Consider the following 25,463-nt stretch of genomic DNA (forward strand, 5'->3'; position numbering starts at 1 on the left):
CACACAGCATCAAGCGCGGTTCGTAACATTAACAGCTGAAGGTGTAAAACACAACAGCAGCTCATTATTGCTTATCGAGGACTGTGTGCTGCACCACGGCTGCGATGCATTCCACTCCGCACAACACCTGTAGAAAACAGGCTGAGGAGAAAGAGGAAGGAGGCCTGAAGGTGGCCTCCAGCGCTCGCAGAGGCAGAAAAGCCGTAGGCGGTTTTCAGTAGTGGTGTCTTCAGCATTGTGAGGAGCTGGTGATCTGGAGAGTGGCTTCTGACCCTCTCTTCATCTTCACGTCTTGGTCTCCATCAACAGCAACAATGTGAATAGCCCTGTCCGTTGCAATCCTCCCCCTCCCACCCCCACACATATTCAGGGGTTCTGCAACAATTTCTGTAGTGGGAGTGCTGAGAGCTATTGAAACAAACTGTAAACCCTGTATATGATGGAAACCAATCCGAGCCAGGGGGTGGGGAAGCAGCCCCAGTTCCAGCACCTATGCACATATCCCCTTCCTCTTGGGGCACATCTAAGGTCTGTGAGAGGCGCGGCACTGTCAGGGCTTAAACAAAAGACACAAATTCTTCTCTGAAAATGGAAACATTTGCCTGTTGCTCCTCCACTTCCCTAGGCAAAAACTGCAGAGGGAGAGGCAAGTGAAACGTTGGGTTTTTTTGAGGTAACATGGAAGGAGTTCTCTGAGGCACCTCACTCCCACAGTCCCGGTCCCCCCAGCCAGACCCAGTCTGCGCTCTTTCCCCGGCAGGTGACTGAAGAGAAGGCAAAGACCAGGAAGCGCTCATCAGCACAAACTGCCTGCTGTGTCCTCACTCTGATCCATTGTTCTCATCCATGAAAGCTGTGCCGGGACTGCTGAGAAAGAAGGGCTAACCGCTCGGACAACGAGTGCTATGTGAACTCAGCTGAATGGTCCACTTGCTGGAGTCTGACCTGACATGCCACCCTTTCAAATCATTCCCAAAGGTGGGCCGACACCCATTGTGTCCATGCCTTCATAAGAGCTGGAGGCACAGATTTGACACCACTAATGGATTATACCTGATCCAGCTGACATTAAACAGATGACCGCACAAACCAGGTCAGCAATGCTCTGCTCTATGAACCCAGGCCCCACTGGCACAGTCAGCTAGCCATGCCTGGAGGAGGAGGGGCTTCACAGATAAATGGGGAAACAGACAGGAAGGCAAAGCGAGGAGCAGAGAAATCCACTCCTAAGCAGTGTTCCCCTCAGGGACTTCAAGAAAGAGGAGGATCCCTGGAATAAAAGGCAGACCCCGTCTCCCTCACAGGCAAAGGGTCCTGCTGGAGTAGAGGGAGTTTCCTCCTCCAGAGCCTGGCAGAGAGATTGCGATGATCCAAAGCTCCAGGAAGGGATCCTAATCATGTTAAGAACAGAGAGTGCCTTTCTCCAGGGATAACTCCTGGTGCCCTCGTCTCATATAGAAGCCACTGGCACATCTCTGCGCTCCCTTTCTGCAGTGTTTTATGGAGAGTATGCGGTCTATGGAGGAGTTTGGTGAGATACCCATTTATGTTTAGTGATATAGTGTATGTATGAAAATATAATCAGACATGGAGGAATTGCTTTTAGCATGTTTCATTCACTTTCCAAGTGATGGCTTTCATGTAGCTCCTCTAGAGTACCAAGCAAGATTGTTATTAAACATTTTATTTCAAATGATTAATTAGGGTTATGTTGCTGACATACCAAAAGGACGATCTGTCCATTCATATCTTCATGTTATTTATTTATCATTGAAAAGCTGAGCTAGTTATCCCTACGGGTTTCCCCTCTAGCTCCTTGGAATTGATAGATTGGTCATTTTTATGTGACTCATATTCCTGTAGAAAGTTCCGAACGGAACAGATACCCCTGTAAAAAGAAAAGGAGGACTTGTAGCACCTTAGAGACTAACAAATTTATTTGAGCATAAGCTTTCGTGAGCTACAGCTCACTTCATCGGATGCGATGTAGCTCACAAAAGCTTATGCTCAAATAAATTTGTTAGTCTCTAAGCTGCCACAAGTCCTCCTTTTCTTTTTGTGGACACAGACTAACACGGCTGCTACTCAGATACCCCTGTTTTTTCTCATGGCTCCTTTGAGGTCATGCTTCCTGGTGCTTGCAAGAGCTCTGCCCCTAATCCAAACTCCTAGGGATATTTCTGCCTGATCTGATCTCAATGGTTGCTGCTGTCATTTAATCTTTTAATCACTGAAAGCTGTCCAAAGGAATGGAAGTTGCCCACACACATCTTTTCCCCCGGCACAGCTATGTTCATAGCTCCTTCCCTCCTCATCCATTCTTGAGGGGTGCTGAAGTGGTGACATTGTTCTTCCTACTCAAATTGCACCATTAAAACAAATGCAACTTGGTCCAGATCCTCAGCTGGATTCCACTGGCTGCAATGGAGCGATGCTGATTTACACCAGCTGAGAATCTGGCCCACAATTTCTAGCCTGGCCTCGTCAAACACACAAGAGAGGGGTAGTCTGGTCTCTTGCTCTAATCAAACCTCAGACTGATCAATATAGGGCCACAAAGGGATTTTTCTTTCATGAAATGCATTGCACAGTTGGCCAGGTGCATTATAGGATTTAATGTTTGTAAAGCTGGGTTTCATTTATGATTTTATTTGCCTTCCTCTTAAGCATCAGACATTGGCTACCTCCAGAGGAAGGATAGTGGATTCCATGGACCAGCCTATGGTGGCATGAGAAATCCTGAATTCTTTACTGTCTCCATTTGACATGCTGAATGGTGTTATAGTACCAACACTATTGTGTTACACTGTAAAGAAGCCCACGCATTAACGAAATGGTGGCTGTACATCACCATTTCCAAACCGGGATGCGTAAAGTTGAAATCAATGCAGGGTGTTCAGTACTTTTGAAAATACAGTTACTTCCTTCAGTGTTTACATACTTTTGGAAGACACATTTGAAAACTCTGGCCTTAGTTTATATTACTGTATCAATGCTCATTTAGTACAGTTAAAATGATCCTTAAAAATAATAAAAGTAAGTAAAAAGTGTGCTGCAAGAACCCCTTTGCATAGGAAAAGTGACAAATTAGTATGTGAAAAGCAATTAGCACAATGCACCCAAATCCCAGTGCTCTCTATTTACAGATCTCCAAAAGAGTTTTGTGCATCTTTTCTGACCTCAGTTACAGTCCTTCTTAGGGAACAAATGTGAAAAGGAAGGAGGCCAAATAAGAAGGCAGTTTGTACCCCATGGGCAAGTTACGCTCATTATAAATGAAAAGAGGACAGAAGAACTACCGCATACCATTAAGACTGCTAGAAACTAGAAATTGTAATTTTTAGAATATTCTTATAATTTGATTTTAGTTGTATTTTTTAAATTAAAAAAAAATCTATTAATAAGGCACTCTACGTGAGAAATTCAAGTTCCTTTCATCTCCCAACAAATTCTACGAGAAGATCTGTCCAGCCAAATACAGCGCATAGCCTGGTAGGAAGAAAAAAAACCCGCAGCATTAGGGCAAACCTGACAGTTTTCAGGCTCGCATTCCCAACACAAGGGGACTACTTCGGACTTGGAAGGAGAATAGGGAAAACAAAAAACAGTTGTTAAAACACGATGAGTAGACCCAAGATCAATTAAAAGTAGCTGCCTAGAACAAAAAGGGCTTCTGAAACACTCAAATAGCAGCCAATGAGAGACTTCTGATGGATCTCCTTGGGAATCGAGTTCCACAAGTGAACAAGACATACACCATCTTGTTGCTGAGTGAACCTGGGAACGAAGAGCAGACATGACCCACCCAGCCTTATCTACTGGGCATGGACTCATGGTGAGATGCTTCAGCAGATCATGGAAGGTGGGCTTTGATTCATTCACTCCTGTCTCATGAAGGAAGCAAACAGCCATACACTTCAACCTCCAGATTAATTTCAAGGGAAGCTCAGTTAGGAGTGCATTACAGTAATTAATTATCTTAGAGATGACAAAAGTACACGGCAGTTGCGTCAACCATTAGGATTTCTGAATGTGTTTTCAGATGGATTTGTATGCATGCCTTGGTGCTTTGGAGAGGGATATTTTAAGCCTTTAAATAAGGAAATAAATGGACTGAAAAGCATGCATACCAGCAGTGGGGACCCATGTCTGACAGATATGGGAAGTTTTCCAGATAAAAGCTACTCCTAAACACTCACCAGTTAGTGCAGTCCCTGCATAATGAGCACATGTATTCCCAGAAAGGGCCTCAGAACACGTTCCACAACCAAAAGGCTTCACCTAACCAGGTGTCACTACAATAGGTAGGAGGACTTACTGTCCAAGAGCAATTCCCAGCTGCTGAGAAAGGATGGAAGTTCTGGGGTTCCTATAAAGAATCCTGCTTGGAGTTTTATCTTTTACATTAGACCAGGGGTCGGCAACCTATGGCACATGTGCCAAAGATGGCAAGCAAGCCGATTTTTAATGGCATGCTACTGCCTGCTGGGTCCCAGCCACCCTCCCCGCTCAGCCCGCTGCCGAACCCGGGCCGGGACCCCGGCAGGCAGCAGCGAGCCATTCAAAATCCTGCCCGCCCCGGCCTGCTCTTCTCCACCTCCCCCCCCAGCAGGGGCAGGATGAAGAAGCTTGGTCCTGCTGGCTGCTGCTGCAGGGCAGGAGAGCTCCTCCTCCCCCGCCTCTTCCCCCGGCATGCTGGGTTCCTGCCCCTCCTCCTCTCCCTCCCTGCTGCCCATCAGCTGATGGCCCTTGCGAGGGCGGGGGAGAAGTGGAGCCGCAGCACGCTCGCTGCTCTGGGGAGGAGGCGGAGAAGAGGTGGGGATGGGGTCTTGGGGAAGGGGGCTGGAATCAGGGCAGATCCCCTCCAGTCCCCTGCTGTGAGCTGCTCTGGGCAGGGGGCTGGGAGCACCCCCACAACCCTAGGCCACACTCCCAGCCCTCTGCCCTGACCCCTACACCCCCCCACACACCCTCCAGCCCCCTGCCCTGACCCCTGCACCCCCCACACTCCCAGCCCTCTGCTCTGACCCCAGCACCCCCCCACGACCCCAGCCCTGACTCCAGAACCCCCCACATTCCCACCCCCACCCTGAGCACCAAATGGGAGCTCCTGCACCCCCCCCCCCACATTCCCACCTGCACCCCTTGCACCAAATGGGAGCTGCCCAGGTAAGCACTCCACACCCAAACCTCCTGCCCCAACCCTGGGCCCCCTCCCTCATTCTAGCTCCTGGCCAGACCCTACACCCCAACCCCCAGCCTGCTCCTTCGCCCCCAGCCCTGTGCTCAGTGCACCCCCACCCTCAGCTCAGTGCAGAGAGGGAGGAAGAGAATGGGCTAGAACCAGGGAGAAGGTAGGTACCCACTCTATGTGGGCAGGGCCAGGATCCCAGACCAGCAGTGGGCTGAGAGGGGCCGGCAGCCGGGACCCTGGGTGGCAGGAGCCAGTGGATGGAACCCCAGACCAGCAGCGGGCTGAGCCACTGCCAGTCTGGGGTTCTGGCTGCTGGCCCCTTGCCAGCCGGGGTCCCAACCGCAGGCCCCGCTCAGCCTGCTGCCGGCCTAGGTGAACAGAGCCCCAGGCTGGCAGCGGGCTGAGCGGGCCGGTGGCGTAAGATCAGCATTTTAATTTAATTTTAAATGAAGCTTCTTAAACATTTTGAAAATCTTGTTTACTTTACATACAACAATAGTTTAGTTATATAATATATAGACTTATAGAGAGAGACCTTCTAAAAAACATTAAAATGTATTACGGTCACGCGAAACCTTAAATTAAAGTGACTAAATGAAGACTTGGCACACCACTTCTGAAAGGTTGCCAACCCCTGCAGGAGTGTTTCACTTTTATTTTCTTGTAACCAACTCTGATTTTTATGCCTCATTACTTATAATCACTTAAAATCTATCCTTCCATAGTTAATAAACTGGTTTTATTGTTTTATCTAAGCCAGTGTGTGCTTGGACTGAAGTGTTTGGGAAACTCCATTTGAGATAACAGGATTTGTGCATATCATTTTCTATTAATAAAATGACGGCCTTTATGTGAGCTTGTGTTGTCCAGGAGAGGGCTTGGCAGTGCAAGACGCACATTTCTGGGGGACAGTCTGGGACTGGAAATTTGCTGCTGTTGTCCTGCAGTATAATTCAAGAGTGGCTGCCCATACCACTCATACAGTATAGCTGGGAGTAATTTACATGCTGGAGGATGGGTGTGAGCAGACCAGGAGTGGTTGCTCTCACAGCAAAGCAGTGTAAAAGGCACTCCAGAACTGAGGGATCACAGCTGTTCAACAGTCCAGATTGTACCCTGGGGAATGTCACAATCTTTTAATATAATCTCATTCCCAGAAACAGCTGAACCATTTTAGCTGAAATTTAAACAAATAAATACATAAATTCAGCCCAGATCAGACACGTGACAGATTTCAGCCCAAACAAGTGAAGTCTGATCATGTTAGACAGCACTGAAAACAGGATCTTATAACGGAAAGTGCAGAACATTAACTATAGGGGCTGCTCCCACCTCCGCCTAATTTATGTTTGTACAGCAACTAGCACAACAGGACTGGAGCCTCTAGGTGCTACCAGAACTCAAATAATTAATACTACTACATACATACGACTATTCTTTATTATTGCATTTAGAATGTAATGAAGAGAATATGGGGTTACGACACTGCGACTGTATAAACACACAAATTCCAGCAGCGATCACTTTCTTTAATTAAATGGATGTTAAAAGCAATGGTTCTCAGCCACTGATACATACCAAGACTTTGTCGCTTATACCTGGCTCGCCATCCTGCCATCAGGTGGTAACCCCCACAACCAGGAATGAACTTGGGATCCCACCTCTCTACTGCACCACTGCGCTTGGCTTCCATTCAACTCTACATGTGCTAACATTCCGCAACAGCACTTGGACTGCTCCAGACCTCAGCCAGCCACAGCACCTGGCCATTTCCAGGCTCCTTCAGTGACTGTGAGATGGAAGTGGAAGCTGATACAGAAGAGCTGAATGAGTTTTTATTATTATGGCAAGTTACAGACCACACATGTGAATAGGAGCCACATAATGTCTACACTTCAGGCCTCATGACAGAGGTTGGATCCCAAATCTATCATTAAGGTCGAAAGGGGAAGAGGTCACTGGCAGCAGAGGAACAAGGGGTGAGAAGGTCACTGGTACAGTGGGTATCAGAATCTGGTGAATGGATACAGCTCTCTGAGACAGTGGGGAACCAGTGCTTTTGTAGTCACCAGATGTCACCCATGCTGCCCTGAATTTTGGATGGACAATTCCGCCAACAATAGCAGCTGCTCAGAGGTTTGGTTTGCTAGTAGAACCAGCTGAGATGGGCAGTGTCAGTGAGGCCATCACATATGTATGCTGAATTTATTTATCAAATCAAGTATTACTACACAGTATGGACTGGTGTTTGATATCGGCTTATCAGATTTAGTTTAGATCTAGGGTTCAGCCTCTTTAGAGAGACAAGGGACAGCTGCAAAGTTTAGATCAGGACCAAACTTTCCTTAAGTTCAGGAGTATTTGAGATATTCTATTCTATTCTATACACCCACACTAAGAGTCATTGCACAACCATACATTAACAAAAAAGCCCAAAGACTTACACTGATGACAAATAAAGATTATAGTTTCATTTTCCAATTAGCATGGTACCTACCTCCTAGTTCAGGGCAGTGTGCAACAAACGTGCATTGCATTGTAATGATGTCTTCAAGTTCCATCACATTAAGAGACAAAAGTTGTCTTTTAGTTGCTGTATTGATCTAATCAGGTGTATGATCCCTCCCACCCCCACAGGCCTCCTACTTGAATTTCAACTGTTAATACGTTTTAATTACTCAACAACAAGTCCAAGAAACAGAGTTTAAGCATATACCTGCCAACTGGTCATAACCAGAAAGGTTTATATACAGTGATACAAACTAAATTTTGCTAGAAGCATATGTCACAATTCCTATCAGTGAAACAGAAAGAAGCCTTGAAAAATATAATTTTGTAGCTTCAAATGACTTTGAATAAGCTTGAGAGCTTTGCTTGCTCAGACCCTCCATTTCTCAAATCACAAGTCTAAATGACAGTATATGAGACAGGCTTATGTCTGTGAATGACTTCATATGTTGATCACGTAGCTTGCATTAAAACATTTCTCTCACGTGCCAGCTTTCAGGACAACTATCGACATATGTGAAAAGAGAGGTGGTCACATTCCGTAGCCATACGAATATTACCTAGAGATGTGGGCTGGTTTTGAGGAAAGGCACTGGACTGGGACTCAGGAGAGCTGGGTTCAATTGCCTGCGCTGCCACAGACTTAATCTCTATGTGCCTCAGTTACTCTTTTGTATAATGGAAACAGTATTATCCTCTTTCTTACACCTTTTGTCGGTCTTGTCTGTTCAGATTATAAGGCCTTTGGTGCCGGGGCTGAGTCTCACTATGTGTTTGTACAGCGCCTAGCACAATGGGGTGTCAATCTCTGTGGAATCTTCAGGGTGCTATTGTAATGCTGACTCCGCTTGTTTGCATAAGGAGGACCAATTTAATCTAAATAGGCTATACCTACATCAGGCCTAATGTTTTTAAATTTATTTTATTTACACCACAATAGACTCACGTGTTTTCATCTCTATTTTGCTTCCAGTGTGGTCTAGTGGGGACGCACCTCTTGCAATGCTTGCAAGGTTCTCATTCACCTACAGACCCTTTTGGCCGGATGGCTCTTTTAATGCAAGAACTTTTAAACTGCAGTTAAACAAATAGCCATGTCTTACCATTGGTGTCCGTGATGGTGATGCTGGCTTTGGTGCTGTCATTCCCTAGTTTGTTGCTCACTTTGCATGTGTATTCCCCAGCGTCCGCCAGCGATGCTTTCGAAATGTGAAGTTCCGAGTACTTCCTGTGGAATCAGGAGAAACACGTTACATCTTTTATCGGAGTAATAATCATGACAAGCAGCTAATGCATTTATCCAATGAAGAAATTCATCTTCCATCCTCTGACTACACCAGTTTACCCCAACCAGAGTTTGGAGAACTCTGCAGAATAGGCACATGAAAGAGCTCAAATAAATACATTTGTTTGTTTATACTTTTCTGCTTGAGAGTTCTCTTTGTTATTAAGGGAAATCTACAAAAACCAGCCTTCTCCCTTCAAGAAACTGGACCAGGAGGTACTCCGACACCATGGAGATGGGTGCCTGTACAAAATATAGATAGATTCTCCTGTCATTGGGGTTCATGCTGCCAGTAGCAGAGTTCTGTGCAAGTACTATAGTTTCTAGCATCTGAATAAATAATCATGAGATAGCAAGAAGCTCTTTAAGCAACCTTTGAAACCCCACTAGGAAATCACTGTCCAGCGCAAACAAAAAAATGTGGACAGCAGTTACTCTGCATGAGGCTACATTTTGTTCCTGGCAAGGAGATGTAATTTAATCAGTCTCCAAGGTTTTAAGATTAGATTTTAAAATGCAGAACTCCTGCCTGCCCATTTATTTGGTAGGAGCACATTCTAGTGTCTCTCAGCAGGGCCCTCACCACAAGTAACCTCAGTAATTCCATTACCTGGACCTGTCATTCTCAGCTCTCTGTATGGCCACAGAACAGGTACAGCACAAGTGGTTTAGCCATAGGCTTCCTCACGCTGCCAGGCCAATCTGGTTTAGCCCTGCCCGGGGCAGACCATCTCTAAGGAGGAGAGGGTAATTCACTCTTTGATCTCACTGCTGAGAGTGCCAATATGGTAGGAATTTGAGGCTACATGAAGGGGTGGTTGTTATATTGTGGACACTTGTGAACTCCTAGCAGAACTAAGGCCTGTTTGACACCTCAACTGTAGGTCAACAGGGCGACATTGCTCAGGGGTGTGAAAAATTCACACCCTTGAGAGAAGTCTTTAAGCCAACCTAAGCCCTGCTGTAGACACTGGTAGGTGGACGGAAGAATCAAGGGTTTGATTACTAGAGAGATGGAAAAAACCCTTCTTTCGCTGTGGCAAGTGTGTATACTACAGCAACATAGCCACTGCAATGCTTGGTGTGTGGCCACAGCCTGAGACTCTTAACTCTCTGCACACAGGGTGCCAAGCACTCATCGAACTGAAATGATGATCAGGAACGGATGGGCTGGGCTGGATTCAAATTGGAGGTGGCAACCTAGAGGTAAAAGGCTCTATCTACCCTAGTACCAATCCCCAGAGCCAGCCAGTGCCCCTTCTCAGCTCTTCCTTGTGCCTATTGGTCCTGCAACAGTATGGAGCAGTTGTTGCAAAGTAGCTTAAGGTTTCCCGTTTTCACACGAAGGCACAACTGTGGAAGAGATGAATCAGAACAGATGCTGGGGGAGGGGAGCTGTAGACTCAAGCCATTGGGGAGACAGGAGGCTGCAGACCCGCAGGCCATTATCAGAGGGAGAAGGCGGCATAGACGCGGGAAGTAGGGTGCTGTTGCACCCCAGGTTTTATAGGCGGCCACCAGCCTTGTGCCCCACTCCCCAGTCGCTGGCTCCATGCATTAAATCTGGGGGTGCTTCCCACACCTATGCCCTGTTCCCGGCCCTCCACTCCACAACCCCTCACCTCACCTGGGGCTCGGGTCCCGGCCACCAGCCCTACCCCCTCTCCTGGGGCCTACCCCACTTCCGACCCCACACCCGGGGCTCTGCTCCTGGAGTCCCGGCCGCCGGCCATGCTCCCCAGCCGCTGGCCCCATGCCCAAGGCCCCGCGCCAGGCTCCACACCCAGGGCCCTGCGCATGGTCCCACAGCCGAGGCTCTGCTCTTGGCCCTGCACGTGGGGTCCCGACCACCACCCCCAACCCGGGGCTCCATTCCTGGCCCCATGCCCACCCCCAGCTGTGGCCTCAGCCCCCTTACCCCTGTCCAAGTCCCCCCACTTCTGGAGACACAGCCCTGCTCCCAGCCTCAGGGGCAGGGAGAGGTGGACAGGGTTAAGGGGGCTGGCTTTCAGCATCCCCACTACTAAAAATGTTCCAGCACCACTGGAAGAAGGAGTAGGCCAGTAGAGCAAACCAGAGGCTGGCAGAGCCTAGGCCGGCTAACTCAGGATGCAACATCACCCCACTGATAGGCTGCGAGGGGGCCCGCTAACGTTGTGGAGCCAATCCATGGAATAGTATTCATTGATCCACCTTCCTGGCTGGAGTTCAGGTGGCATGATGCTAGCTGCTTGTGGATGATGTGGGATAAGAATATGTAAGAACATAAGAACGGCCATACTGGGTCAGACCAATGGTCCATCTAGCCCAGTGTCCTATTTTCCAACAGTGGCCAATGCCAGGTGCTTCAGAGGGAATGAACAGAATAGGCAATCGAGTGGTCCATCCCCTGTTGTCCACTCCCAGCTTCTGGCAGTCAGGGGCTAGAGACACCCAGAGCATAGGATTGCATCCCTGACCATCTTGGCTAACAGCTAACAGACCTATCCTCCATGAACTTATCTAGTTAGTTTTTTGAACCCGGTTATAGTTTTGGCCTTCACAACATCCCCTGGCAACGAGTTCCACAAGTTGACTGCAGGGCCAGTCTCGACCAAATGGCTCAGCAAGTGAGGAACATCTTTGGCGCTCCCCCTCCATTTGTTAAATGTTTGAATACCTTATGAGATCCTATAAAGATCCAGAACATTCTAAGGTGGTTAGTGAAAAATGAATCCACATACGGAATACTTGAAACGTTACTTCAAACATCCTATTTGACCTTTTGTCGCTAACAACAAAAACAGCACCCCAAGCCCAATGCCCACCTGGTTGCCTGTGTCACCTGCCCCTAAATCTGGCCCTGCTTGACTGTGCATTATGTTGGTTGTTTTAAACCTGTTGCATATTAATTTCATTGGGTTACCCCTGGTTTTATGTCATGTGAGGGAGTAAAGAACACTTCCTTATTAATTCACTTCCTCCACACCATTCATGATTGTACAGACTTCTATCATATCCCCTCCTTAGTCGTCTCTTTTCCAAGCTGAAAAGTCCCAGTCTTTTTAATCTCTTCTCATATGGAAGCTGTTCCAAACTCTAATCTCTTCTCATATGGAAGCTGTTCCAAACTAGGATACAGAGGGATCTAGACAAATTGGAGGATTGGGCCAAAAGAAATCTGATGAGGTTCAATAAGGATAAGTGCAGGGTCCTGCACTTAGGACGGAAGAACCCAATGCACAGCTACAGATTAGAGACCGAATGGCTAGGCAGCAGCTCTGCGGAAAAGGACCTAGGGGTGACAGTGGACGAGAAGCTGGATATGAGTCAGCAGTGTGCCCTTGTTGCCAAGAAGGCCAATGGCATTTTGGGATGTATAAGTAGGGGCATGGCGAGCAGATCGAGGGATGTGATCGTCCCCCTCTATTCGACATTGGTGAGGCCTCATCTGGAGTACTGTGTCCAGTTTTGGGCCCCACACTACAAGAAGGATGTGGATAAATTGGAGAGAGTCCAGCGAAGGGCAACAAAAATGATTAGGGGTCTAGAACACATGACTTCTGAGGAGAGGCTGAGGGAACTGGGATTGTTTAGTCTGCAGAAGAGAAGAATGAGGGGGGATTTGATAGCTGCTTTCAACTACCTGAGAGGTGGTTCCAGAGAGGATGGTTCTAGACTATTCTCAGTGATAGAAGAGGACAGGACAAGGAGTAATGGTCTCAAGTTGCAGTGGGGGAGGTTTAGGTTGGATATTAGGAAAAACTTTTTCACTAGGAGGGTGGTGAAACACTGGAATGCGTTACCTAGGGAGGTGGTAGAATCTCCTTCCTTAGAAGTTTTGAAGGTCAGGCTTGACAAAGCCCTGGCTGGGATGATTTAATTAGGGATTGGTCCTGCTTTGAGCAGGGGGTTGGACTAGATGACCTCCTGAGGTCCCTTCCAACCCTGATATTCTATGATTCTATGATTCTATGATTCTTAATCATTTTTGTTGCCCTTCTCTGTACCTTTTCCAATTCTAATAGATCTTTTTTGAGATGGGGCAATCAGAACTGCATTCAGTATTCAAGGTGGGGCATACCATGGATTTACATTGTGGTATTACATTTTCTGTCTTATTATCTATCCCTTTCCAAATATTTGCTTTTTTGGCTGCTGCTGCATATTGAGTGGATGTTTTCAGAGAACTATCCACGACTCCAAGATCTCTTTCTTCTGTGGTAACAGCTAATTCATACCCCATAATTTTGTAAGTATAAGTTGGCTTATGTTTTCCGATGTGCATGACTTTGCATTCATCAACATAGAGTTTCATCGGCCATTTGTTGCCCAGTTACTCAGTTTTGTGAGTCCCCACAGTCAGCTTTGGACTTAATTGTCTTGAGTAATTTTGTATTGTCTGCAAATTTTGACACCTCTCTGCTTACCTCTTTTTCCAGATCATTTATGAATGTGTTGAATAGGACTGGTCCCAGTACAGATCTCCGGGGGACATCACTATTTATCTCTCTCCATTCTGAAAGCTGACCATTTATTCCTACCTTTTATTTCCTGTCTTTTAAAGCAGTTGCTGATCCATGAGAGGACCTTCCCTCTTATCCCATGAAATGGGGATAAAATTCTGATAACCAGAGAATGCAATGGGGAGCGATAGCTCAGTGGTTTGAGCAGTGGCCTGCTAAACCCAGGGTTGTGAGTTCAATCCTTGAGGGGGGCCATGTGGGATCTGGGGCAAAAATTGGGGATTGGTCCTGCTTTGAGCAGGGGGTTGGACTAGATGACCTCCTGAGGTCTCTTCCAACCGTGATATTCTATGATTCAAGGTACTGCATATTTAGTTTACAGTCTTGTGCAAGACCAACATTCAGGTGTATCGTGTCCACAATAATTAAAAGCACAGTTTCAACAGTCTCTCATATTTTGGACTCCTACCACATTTCAGTTCACGTTGAGTGGTCTACTTTCCTCTCTCTATCTCACGTATCAAGATCCATGAGAACCATCTATGTGGCACTTGTAGCAGAGGAACAAACCCTCTACTCTGCACAGGTCATTACGTTAACTTAGAAAAAACAGTGAGGTCTAAACTTTTAATTTTAGAATAGAAAAAGGAAGTTAGGAGTCAAATTAGTCAAATTAGTTGTGGAAGTCTAACAAGCCTGGCATTTTGTTATTTTTCCTAGGTGCAAAATCCATAGCAGTGGTTCCAAATCTGAGAAAGAAATTGAATATTCATAGCATCAGTGGTATTATAGGCACTTATTGTTAGCTAATGCTACAATTCAAATAACTGCATGCACACCCAAACTCATTAATCACTTTAAATGAGGAAGCAGCCAAAAAATCCTGGGCTTATATGCATGCATGGAAGGAAGAAAACCCCACCAAGAATGCATCAAAGCCCAGACAATAGGAGTGCTCAGTATCATAGACTGAGGGTCTCGAAGCTGCCTTCCTGTCCTGTCCCTGTCCTCCTGCCTTGTTCCAGATCTGTGCTTCAATGTACTGTCCCAGCTACTCAGGCTCTGACCCTTGGCTTGACTCTGGCTCTGTCCACTAAACCTGACCACCACCGTTCTAGCCACTAGGTATAACTGCCTACGTCCCAATCTATGACACTTTCTCTGTCTGTCATCCAGAATAGCTATCTGTAAGCAAATATTCAAATGAAGCTGATATGGCAGCCCAAACTGCTGGTGCATTTGCATGCAGCATTTCATGAGTGGTTTCATTTCTAATATCAACAGCCAGGTGAAACAGCAAGCGCAAATTATTTAGACACAGGTGCCAGAAAGATTTGAAATGCACAGAAAGAAGATGAAGAACTGAAATGTTGCCATTAGAAGTGGGCAACTGAGTGAATATTTTACTAACGGGTGAGAAGACATGGACTGGTGCCAGACTTCTCTGAATGGCATTACCTGGTATGTCGACTGATACAAAGGAAATGTTTAGTCTTTTGTATCAGCCAGCCCACTGGCTTTCAAGCAGGCTTGGACAGAGACCACTCATATCAGGGGTATTCCTGAAGTCCATTGTAGATGAAAAAATGGGTTCAAAATGTCAATATGGGATTTACCTATGATTATCCCAAGGTGAACAGCATTAGATCATAAACCCATTCAAGCAAGCTAATAGGCCAAGGAAATACTGCATCTGTGACACATCTGCAGATGTCATTAGCTAACAATATGCATCAGGATATTGCACCAGTAAATAACAGTCAGCAATTTCATCTCCTCCACACCAAAGTCTGTTGGTTCTGGTGTCTGTTGGTCATACCGTCCCTGTCATTTTAAAGGAAGCTGCAAAGCTACTCCATTTCTGTTTCAGTAGTTGGCCACTTATTTTGCCTATCAGATATTTTTACATTTTGTCTAAAATTTTACATCTAATTTGTTGGAATTAAAAAAAAAGTTTCTTTCTTGAAATGACTTTGCACTTTCTATTATGCAGCCACACAATGAGCAAAGAGTTGGTGTGTAAAATCTGAAATTAACAAAAGTCACTGTTGATGGTTGGACACTACTTTCAACCTTAATGGAATTTTATTAATATGTATAAACTGTTCTTCTGAACTGTCTGGATTGGTGAAGCCAATAACATTAGGCTGCCTTGAATCCTGATGATGCTAGTGTGTGTCTTCTGCAGCACAATATAACTCACTCTTTAAGTAGCCATTTGTCTGTAAAATAAATATTAATTCTAGCCAGCTCAGATGACTCTCTACACCTTTTATAGATCATTATTATAAAAATTCCATATTAAAACTGATTGTCCATATAACAATATAGCAGCCCAAGAATAAGAAATATTTGCCTGCTCAATTATCTTGTATCATAAAAACACTAAAAATAGAGAAATATTAACCATTTAAATTCATTTAGCTTGGTATGGGAAATTGCTTGTGTTCCTTCATTAATCCAATTTGCACATAATATAATTCTGATCTTTACTGCATTCACCTGCACTGTATTATTTTTCCACTTATTTATTTAGCTTTATAATATGTTCCTGTCCTATGTATGTGTACAGTATAATCTAAACATGAATTTCAACTGAGCCAAGGGCTATGTTCATGATCTTCCACCAAAACAATACATATCTCTTCGCAGGCCTGGAGTGGTAGCAGCCAAAGCAATAACAAAAGCCCACTCTCTCCCCAAGTTACAATACTGAATGACAAATTCCTTCAGCTGGGGACACACCACAGGCGACTATCTCCGAATCTCAGCTAGACACTCTTCACTCACAGCACCTCACCTACATATGGACCAGGAAGGCAGACAAACGGACTCCTGTGGTACAGAGTATGGGAGTGATGTCAGGGCAGAGGAGCTGTCAGTGCTAACCTGTGAGGACTCTCAGACTATGTCTACATTGCAATTAGACACCTGGGGCTGGCCTGTACTAGCTGATTTGGGCTTGCAGGGCTCAGGCTAAGGGGCTGTTTAATTGCTGTGTAGACGTTCTGGCTTGGGCTGCAGCCTGAGGTCTGGGACCCTCCCACCTCACAGGGTCCTAGAACCTGGATTCCAGTTGGAGTTGGAATGGCTACAGGGCAAGTAAACATCCCCTTAGCCATAGCCAGCTGGCATGGGTCAGCCACGTGGGTTTTTAATTGCAGGGTAGATATACCCTCACAGACAACACCTGTGCAGTTTGTCACAACTTCATCACCTTTTCGGTAAAAGCACAGAGCCACTCGAGCAATTTCAGCTGTCTCTGCCAGTTTCCACAGGCATATTCCCAAATATCATGCGGGCAGTGGTACTGAAGGCAGCTGATAGATCTGAAAGAATCAGCAAAGGCACTTGATTTGCTTCCACTTCCAGAAGGTCAGTAGCCAAACAGACCAACTAGGTAAGTCTCTGTACCGTATCCTAGCCTAAAAGCAGACTGGGGGGGGCGTGCCAGGGAAATCAGAGAATTCCAAGTATTACCAGAGTTGCCTCATTAGTCCTTCCCAATAAATCCTCTGAGACAGGGTCAGAGATCAAGTTCCTCAGAATCCAGATACAGTTTCTTGGGCCAAGGCCTAACAATTGCTTCTTTATGAGATTTTGCTTCTACACCCTTTCTAAAAGGTAGCATTGATACTCTCCTCCACTAATGGTCTCAACATTTCCCGGCAAAATTTGGTGAGTTAAGAGAGTCATTAGTCCAATGTTCTCCAATGGTCATACAACAAAGCTCCTCAAGCACATCAAATAATGTAGGGTGAACAAAATTGGCCAAAACAGAAGAAAAAATGGCATTTGTCACATATAGGCAGCCAAGGGTCAGGTGTCTCCACAATACAGACTGAAATTACTACACTGCAAGAAACACTTGACTCTGCAAATAGGTCTAGATTCACTGGGCTATTTATCACCTGGAACAGTTCCACTTACCAGGACTTCACAGGTGCAAAGTACGGAGGGCAAGGGCCCTTTCTTTATCATGCCAAGAAACTTCAAAAATTCTTTATGTCACAGTCAGACAGACTCAAGGGGTGGCTACTCTAGCTGACTCCCTTCCTGCTTCCTCTGTCACTGACTATACTGCAGTGCACTGCAAGGACAATGCCGGGTAAGAGAGGAGAGAATGTATCTTTTCAGTCTCATTCATTTGATAGCGAGAACAGATATGCTTGGTGTAACACAAAAAGATTAAGTGCTGCTATTTGGGTGGAGGATTTGACACACAACAAGTGTTCACCCCCTCAGAGGAAAATGCAACAAAATCCCCCACCTTAGAGCAAAACACCAAAACCAGTTGTGGTTTGTTCTACAGAAAAGTGTGTCTTCAGATCTGATCCTGTAAAGTTAATAGCACTTTAGCCTGAGCAAGGAGTGCAGGATTGGGCCCCAAGTGTCTTAAATGCACACAGTAGGACCTCAGAGTTATGAACACCAGAATTACAAAACTGACCAGTCAACCACACACCTCATTTGGAACTGGAACTCCCCCCCAAAGCAAACACAGTATAGTACTGTTTTAAATGTAAACTACTAAAAAAATAAAGGGAAAGTAGCTTTTTTTCTTCTGCATAGTAAAGTTTCAAAGCTGTATTAAGTCAAAGTTCAGTTGCAAACTTTTTGAAAGAACAACCATAACATTTTGTTCAGAGTTACAAAGATTGCAGAGTTATGAACAACCTGCATTCCCGAGGTGTTCGTAACTCTGAGGTTCTACTGTACCTTTAATACACCCTTCTATGTAAGAGGGACAAGGTGCAAACCAGCTCTTTGAAACCAAAACATTCTTGTGGGAATAGAATGTCAAACCCTCCTCCATAGATGAGAGAATAAGGTATTACTTAACTTCTCTCTCTCTCTTTGACTGCCTTTTACACAGAAACAGTGCTCCAGATTCTTCCCGCACATGCTTCATCAGCCACCTGGTAAGGACATTTTCCTCCACCAGGAGCATGAATTTCTGACAGCTCTCAGAGGAGTGCCCAATCTTGTGAGGTTCTCACTAGAGCGCCGTAACGTTTTTTTGACCAAAACTTTTTTTTTCAGTGAAAATGCAGATTTGGGTCAACTGAAACATTTTGCAAATTTCTGTCCATTCTGGCAAATTGTTTCAGTTGAACTAAAAAAAATATGAAAAAAATCAAAACAGTCCATATTGACCTTTTTTAAATGAAATGATCTGATCAATTTTTTTTATTCCAAATGACTTTCTGTTTAGAAATGTCCTTACACTTTATTTTTAAAATTTATAGAATATTAAAAAAATCTTGATATCTAAATGAAGTGTTTCATTTTCGGTTGAACTAAACGTTTTGTTCGACCCAAAACAATTGTCGGGCTCAACGGGTAGTGACCAATGGCTCCATGTCTAGTTGGCAGCCGGTGTCAAGTGGAGTGCCCCAGGGGTCGGTCCTGGGGCCGGTTTTGTTCAATATCTTCATAAATGATCTGGAGGATGGTGTGGATTGCACTCTCAGCAAATTTGCGGATGATACTAAACTGGGAGGAGTGGTAGATACGCTGGAGGGCAGGGATAGGATACAGAGGGACCTAGACAAATTGGAGGATTGGGCCAAAAGAAATCTGATGAGGTTCAATAAGGATTAGTGCAGGGTCCTGCACTTAGGACGGAAGAACCCAATGCACAGCTACAGACTAGGGACCGAATGGCTTGGCAGCAGTTCTGCGGAAAAGGACCTAGGGGTGACAGTGGACGAGAAGCTGGATATGAGTCAGCAGTGTGCCCTTGTTGCCAAGGAGGCCAATGGCATTTTGGGATGTATAAGTAGGGGCATAGCGAGCAGATCGAGGGACGTGATTGTTCCCCTCTATTCGACATTGGTGAGGCCTCATCTGGAGTACTGTGTCCAGTTTTGGGCCCCACATTACAAGAAGGATGTGGATAAATTGGAAAGAGTCCAGCGAAGGGCAACAAAAATGATTAGGGGTCTGGAACACATGACTTATGAGGAGAGGCTGAGGGAGCTGGGATTGTTTAGTCTGCAGAAGAGAAGAATGAAGGGGGATTTGATAGCTGCTTTCAACTACCTGAGAGGTGGTTCCAGAGAGGATGGTTCTAGACTATTCTCAGTGGTAGAAGAGGACAGGACAAGGAGTAATGGTCTCAAGTTGCAGTGGGGGAGGTTTAGGTTGGATATTAGGAAAAACTTTTTCACTAGGAGGGTGGTGAAACACTGGAATGCATTGCCTAGGGAGGTGGTGGAATCTCCTTCCTTAGAAGTTTTGAAGGTCAGGCTTGACAAAGCCCTGGCTGGGATGATTTAATTGGGGATTGGTCCTGCTTTTGCGCAGGGGGTTGGACTAGATGACCTCCTGAGGTCCCTTCCAACCCTGATATTCTATGATTCTATGATTCTAATTCTTTTTGACTTTTCAATTGGACAAAAATACCAAAACTTTTCATTTTTGGATCGATCCAAAATTCATTTTTCTTTTGATTTTTCAGAATTCACAAGAAACCGAAAAAATCTATTAGCCACACAGCTCTAGTTTGGAGTGCCCCGGTAAAGCCAGTGGTAATTGAAGCCTCTCAGAACGTCACGGGAGACACTTAGCAACTTCCAATGCAAGACTCAACGTTATTCCTTTTGATAGTTTCAAACAATCTGGCACTTCAACAACAAACATGAGATTTTATCAATGGCCTGCACCCAAGATTTACTAGTTTAAAAAAATGTCTGCACTTTACTATAAAAAACAACAATCGGAATAAAAAATAGAGTATTCGTTATGAGATATTCCATTTTTGTTATTACTTGACAACAATATATAAGTCCTAGTGAAAATAAAGAGATAACCTATTTCCATTAATTCTCTTTCCTTATTTCACAGCACTCAGTTGTGAATGCTGAGATCATTAATACTCCCAGTGCTTGGGGAATAATTCCACTTTCTCCCCCCAGCCCAGCTTGCAAGATGTATCACTGTACTTACTTTTGTTTTTTGGAGATCTTGACATTTTCCGGTTTGTTTTTTTTGGTTATTTCTTTTCCATTCTTTAGCCATTTGAATCTGAGAGCGGGGTATTCGGAATTGGCTTCACACCTGAGCACTAGCTTCTGACCCACAGCGGACTCCTGGTTTTTCAGCTCCTTCAATTTGGGAGGCACAGCTAAAGAGAGAAAAGAAAGCACTGGTGATTAGGCTGCTTTCAAAAGAGAAAACCATGCTAATTGAAGTAGACCTAGGCAAGCCAGAACATTTACAGACAGAACCTGACTAAACGATTTCTAAACCAAAAAATCTCTCATTTGCATGAATTATACTTAAAATATATGAAAAAGAGAAGATATGAATTGGTTATATTGGTGTGTTTACCCTAGAAGGAAACAAGACTTCTTTGACTTCCCAGACACAAGACATCACAACCTATGCAGAACTAAAATGATGCTCCTATAGTCAATACAGAGATGCAGCCAATGAATACTGGGATCTGCAGTTGAGTAATGATCTATGTGGCAGGCCAGGCCTCTTGAAGCAAGACTTCATGCTGGGATCTGTAGGGTATGTCTACATTGTACACTGAGCCCAGATCTGTGGGACCTGGGCTTGGTGTTTCCAAGCCTGTGCTTGAGCATCCATACTGCATTGTAAACCTGGGTTTACAGTTACTGGACCCGTGTCTCACAGAGATGCCAATATGTCCATACTGCTCTATGCAGACCTTCTGTCTCCAATTTGTGGCTTGAGCTGCATCCACACTGCAAAAGGATAGGGCTTGAATCTGAGTCATGCAAGATTTAGGCTCTGATCCACTCCCCTAACAGGGACCTAGGACTTGGGTCCTGAGTGCTTGCTGACCCAAGTCAAACTGATGGAGCCCAAGCTTCCCTTCCATCCACACACCAAACCTGAGTCAGAGCCCTGGTTTGGGTATGTCTACACTGCAATAAAAGACCAGTGGCATGGCCGTGACTGGCCTTGGTCAGCTGACTTGGGTTCGTGGGGGGTTGGGCTGCAGGGCTGTAAAATTGCAATGTGGACATTTGAGCTCAGGCTGGAGCCCGGGCTCTGAGACCCACCCCTGTCGCGTGGTCCCGAACTCCAGGCTTCAGCCCAAACCCAGACATCTACACTGCAGTTTGATATAGTCCCGCAGCCAGAGCCCTGCGAGCCAGAGTCAGCTGTCCTGGGCTCTGAGGCTCAGTGCCACGGGTTTTTTAATTGCATACCCATCATCTCCATGGGCCATACTGAAGGCAATAGAATAAGTAGTGTAAAACATGTTATTTATTTGGCTATCAGACACTGCCTATCCAAAGGCTCCAGGTACCTCTGATATGACAGACAGCTTAAAGAACAAATATAAGCATAGCAGCTTCCCAAACCACCGCGGGGAGAAGACACTCACTCCAGACGATAATTCCAACCCACATTACACTGAGCTCAACCTAAACTAGCCCCTTCTTTCCCAAGGCCATAGAAAAGAGGCAGGCTTTGAAGCATACTTTGGGGATCAGCAGATTAGGGCCATATTGGATTGAGGGAGTGGGCCTGAATTCCAGAGTCCAAGGTCAGGTCTACACTAAAATGTTAAGTTGACCCAGCTACGTCACTCGGGGATGTGAAAAATCCACACCCCTGAGCAATGCCATTAAACCAACCGAACCCCCAGGGTAGACAGCATTAAGTCAATGGAATAATTCTTCTGCCTTTTTAGTTTCTGAACACTGAATTTCCCCCTATCCTCCAAAAAAAGTGGTTTAAAACAAACAAAAAAGCCCAGGTTATGGAAGAACTGAATTGTTTTGGGGAACATTTTTGAAAAATAATAATAATTTTACAATCTCCCACAAAAATCATCAGCATTTTTCACCAGCTCCATTAGTGACATGCATGCTGACAAACGTGCCATTGAGTTTTGTGGATCGGAGATCAGGTTGTCTGTGAAATGGGGAAGGTGAAATTTGCACATCAATATTGTCAATAATGGAGCAGGTGAGCCGCAAAAGGTAAAAATATTTACATAACCTTCCTTAACCAGTTATCTGAATACTCATAAAACATGTCCCTGTTATATAGTCCGTATAACGGTTATATTAAGCAGGGGAGCAACATCAACTATAGGGTACCAGGTTTTTGTATTGGTTGAACTGTCAAGCTCAGTAAGAAATAAGAGCTAATGTTTTGGATCTTATTTTAATTCAACAGTTTCTGCACAAAATGGCTTGCAGAACTTTTTCCCATCAGAGCTGTCAATGGAAACCAGTGTTAAATGAATATGCTCCTGTAGCGGGATGGTCACCTGCTCCCGGCCCAAAGGGGTTAAAAGCCAGCCCTGGGAGAGGGCCGGGGCTGGGAGCCTTAGGCTGGGCTGATTGGGAGGCAGCCTCAGCTGTGGCCATGCCCCAAACAGGCTCGGCTGGCCCTATGAAGGGGCTGCTGGAATGAAGCTCAGGAGACGCTCTCTAGCTCTGAGAGGGAGGGACCTGGCTGCAGGGACCTAAGCAGAGTACCTGGACTGGAGCAGGGCTGGGGAGGGGCCTGAGGAGCTGGGGAGCTCCAGCCAGGAAAGCCCCAGGCTGCGGCCTAGTATTAGGCCCAACCGGTACTGGGGTGGCAGGGAACAGCCCAAGGTTAGGCAGAGGCAGCAGGTCCAAACCCAACCTTGCCTGGGATGAGTGGCTCATCCTGCAGTCTGCCGCAGGGCGCGGGGCTAGCTGGTGACTGGCAGGAGCCTACGACTGAAGCGAGGGAGGGGTAGGGGCTGGTGGTTCCCCGGGGAGGAAGTGAGGGGTTACTGCCCTGCAAGTGAGGGGTTACTGCCAAGGGGCAGCACCCTGGCATACAAGGGGCACCGGGTCTGGGAGGGACATGGGGGCCCGGCGTAAGCGGGACACCGGCCTGCAGAGGGCGCTCCAAGGCTGGAAGTAGAGCTAATTCCCAGGACACCAGCAGGAGGCGCCGCAGGGGTGAGTCCCGCACGCTTACAGCTCCACTCTTCCCATAACTCAGGAGTTACCAGGAAACATAAAAGTAGATGCAACTAATTCATGGTCACTCATTGTCTACAGGCCCTCCACAGAAAGCGGTACGATTTGCACTCAGATATGACGGAAAAAGGAGTGTCTTTTTTCATTTCCAGTATGTTTGTTTGTGTTTCCCTTCATCCATGCTTTTGCAAAGTTAACCATATACCTGTCAGACATATGACAATGAACTTACTGATAAATTACAGCATAGAACGCTTTACACTTTGACATTTAGTAGAAATGCAGCTACACAGATTATAACTGCAGCGGTCCTTCACTCCAGACCTGCTTTTGGTGCAGTCTCTGTGGGACATGCATTGGTTTGGAAGGAAAGTGACTTTTAGAGATACTAGTATCTTTAATGCTTATCTTTTACTGTCCATTGCTTTAATAGCCCCTTAAAAGCTTGAAAATATTATTTATTTCTCTGTTAGTTTTGGCCCATTTCCATTCGGTAAGCACTGATTACTTCCCTGGCTTTATCTCTAGGGAGTTCATGCCAGCATGACTGCGCTTCATTTGTTCCTGTGTATGCCAACCAGCATCACGGATGTGACCAGCAAACATTTGCCAAATGGTAAGGATGAAGTTTGCTGTTACAGGGCTAGAGCACGTGAGCCCAAGACCTTAAACCTCTTCTCTCGGTAATACAAAATAGTGCTTATTAAACAATTGTTGGTGGCAGAATGATTTGTACAACATACATATTTAACACTGAGAAGTATAGCCCTCCAATGGTTAAGGCGGATCAAACTTTGGACAGAGCTCTTCCAGGGATTTCAGTATCGCAACAGAAGTGGTTGTACACATGACACCAGTAGAAAAATGACAACAAGGCCACACATTTAAAAAAAAAAAAGAGAGAACCGTTTAAAAGTAACAATGGGAAAATCCCCAACGAAGCAACGCCCATATTAAGGTGCACTGGGGTATACTTTACAAGCATTCTTTGGCTGAGAAACTCATTGAAATACTAGGGGGTCTCATGTTTTAAACATTAAATTAGACACACAGAAAGGCATCCATATTTAACCCTGAGCCTTCCACACTCCCCACTAAGGATCACTCTCTACCATCTGCAGACCTCCACTGACATGACAAACTTCACACCTCCCCCACCCCCCGAAAGCAACACAGGATATCATGATGAGAGAGAGAAAACACTGTGAGAAGTCTCGACAAGTAGAGCCAAAAGGCCCTTGTGTCAGCAAAAGACCCAGCACTGCTAATGGGCTCGGAGAAAATTTAGTAGGCTGCAGAAGACGAGATATTAAACCTTCGCTTATTAACGCGGACTGACTATTGGGTTTTTTGTTAATTTTTCTCTCTGGGGGGCGCTGTTACTTTTGAAAGTCTCAGTGTATAATATTAAGGACAAGGAACAAACTTTTCTACATTTACTCTGCAAAGCCATGTTGATAATATAAAACCTGAGGTAATCTGTCATTACTGGACTTCGGAGAGTTTGGGAGCATGGCGTTCTCATCACCTTCAATGTTTGATTGTTTAGTTAATCTGCATGGAGCCTCAACACACTGAACAAATTAAACAGCAAATCTGCAAAATATCATCCCGCAGCAGCACACTTGCAGCTGAAATTCCATGGAGTCTTTCTAGAAGAGTACAAAACCTTTTAAGAGGGTGAACACAGGAACGTATTAGACACGCTTGCCATCACACATGTGTATTATTTGGTGTGAAAAATTGTGATTGACAGTTATGTTAATAAATGGAAGCCACAGGAGTAACCTCTATCGGTTCTTCGGGCTGCTGGTGTGCAAAGACCACAGCTTACCATGCTGACCAATATTGTCTCATTGTTTCCTTGTACTCCCCTGTCTGTATTCATCTGTTGTCTCTTGTCTTACATTGTGAGCAACTTGGGACATGGTGCGTGGTTTTTTTGTTCTGTGTTTGTACAGGACCTAGCAAATGGGGTTCATGATTCGGGCTCCCAGGCAATTCAATAATACACATAATACAAAATAACTTATGCTCAAGGAAAGAGAGACAGTCACTTAAGTCAAAAAGAAAAAGAGTAC

At 45.4% G+C, this 25,463-nt stretch overlaps 1 protein-coding gene across 10 annotated transcripts in view; it reads right to left on the reverse strand.

Moving 5' to 3' along the window:
• NRG1 (neuregulin 1) overlaps positions 1 to 25,463 on the reverse strand; it is a 707,377-nt gene that overhangs the window by 176,843 nt on the left and 505,071 nt on the right. For all 10 annotated transcript variants that reach the window (XM_073345927.1, XM_073345922.1, XM_073345924.1 and 7 more), the window contains 2 exons: positions 20,384 to 20,561; positions 8,806 to 8,930 (listed from right to left, as the gene is read on the reverse strand). In XM_073345927.1, coding sequence (XP_073202028.1) covers positions 8,806 to 8,930; positions 20,384 to 20,561 — 303 coding nt within the window. The remainder of the gene's footprint in view (positions 1 to 8,805; positions 8,931 to 20,383; positions 20,562 to 25,463) is intronic.

The sequence above is a fragment of the Lepidochelys kempii genome, chromosome 5 (assembly GCF_965140265.1).
Source record: "Lepidochelys kempii isolate rLepKem1 chromosome 5, rLepKem1.hap2, whole genome shotgun sequence".
Taxonomy (NCBI): Eukaryota; Metazoa; Chordata; order Testudines; family Cheloniidae; genus Lepidochelys; species Lepidochelys kempii.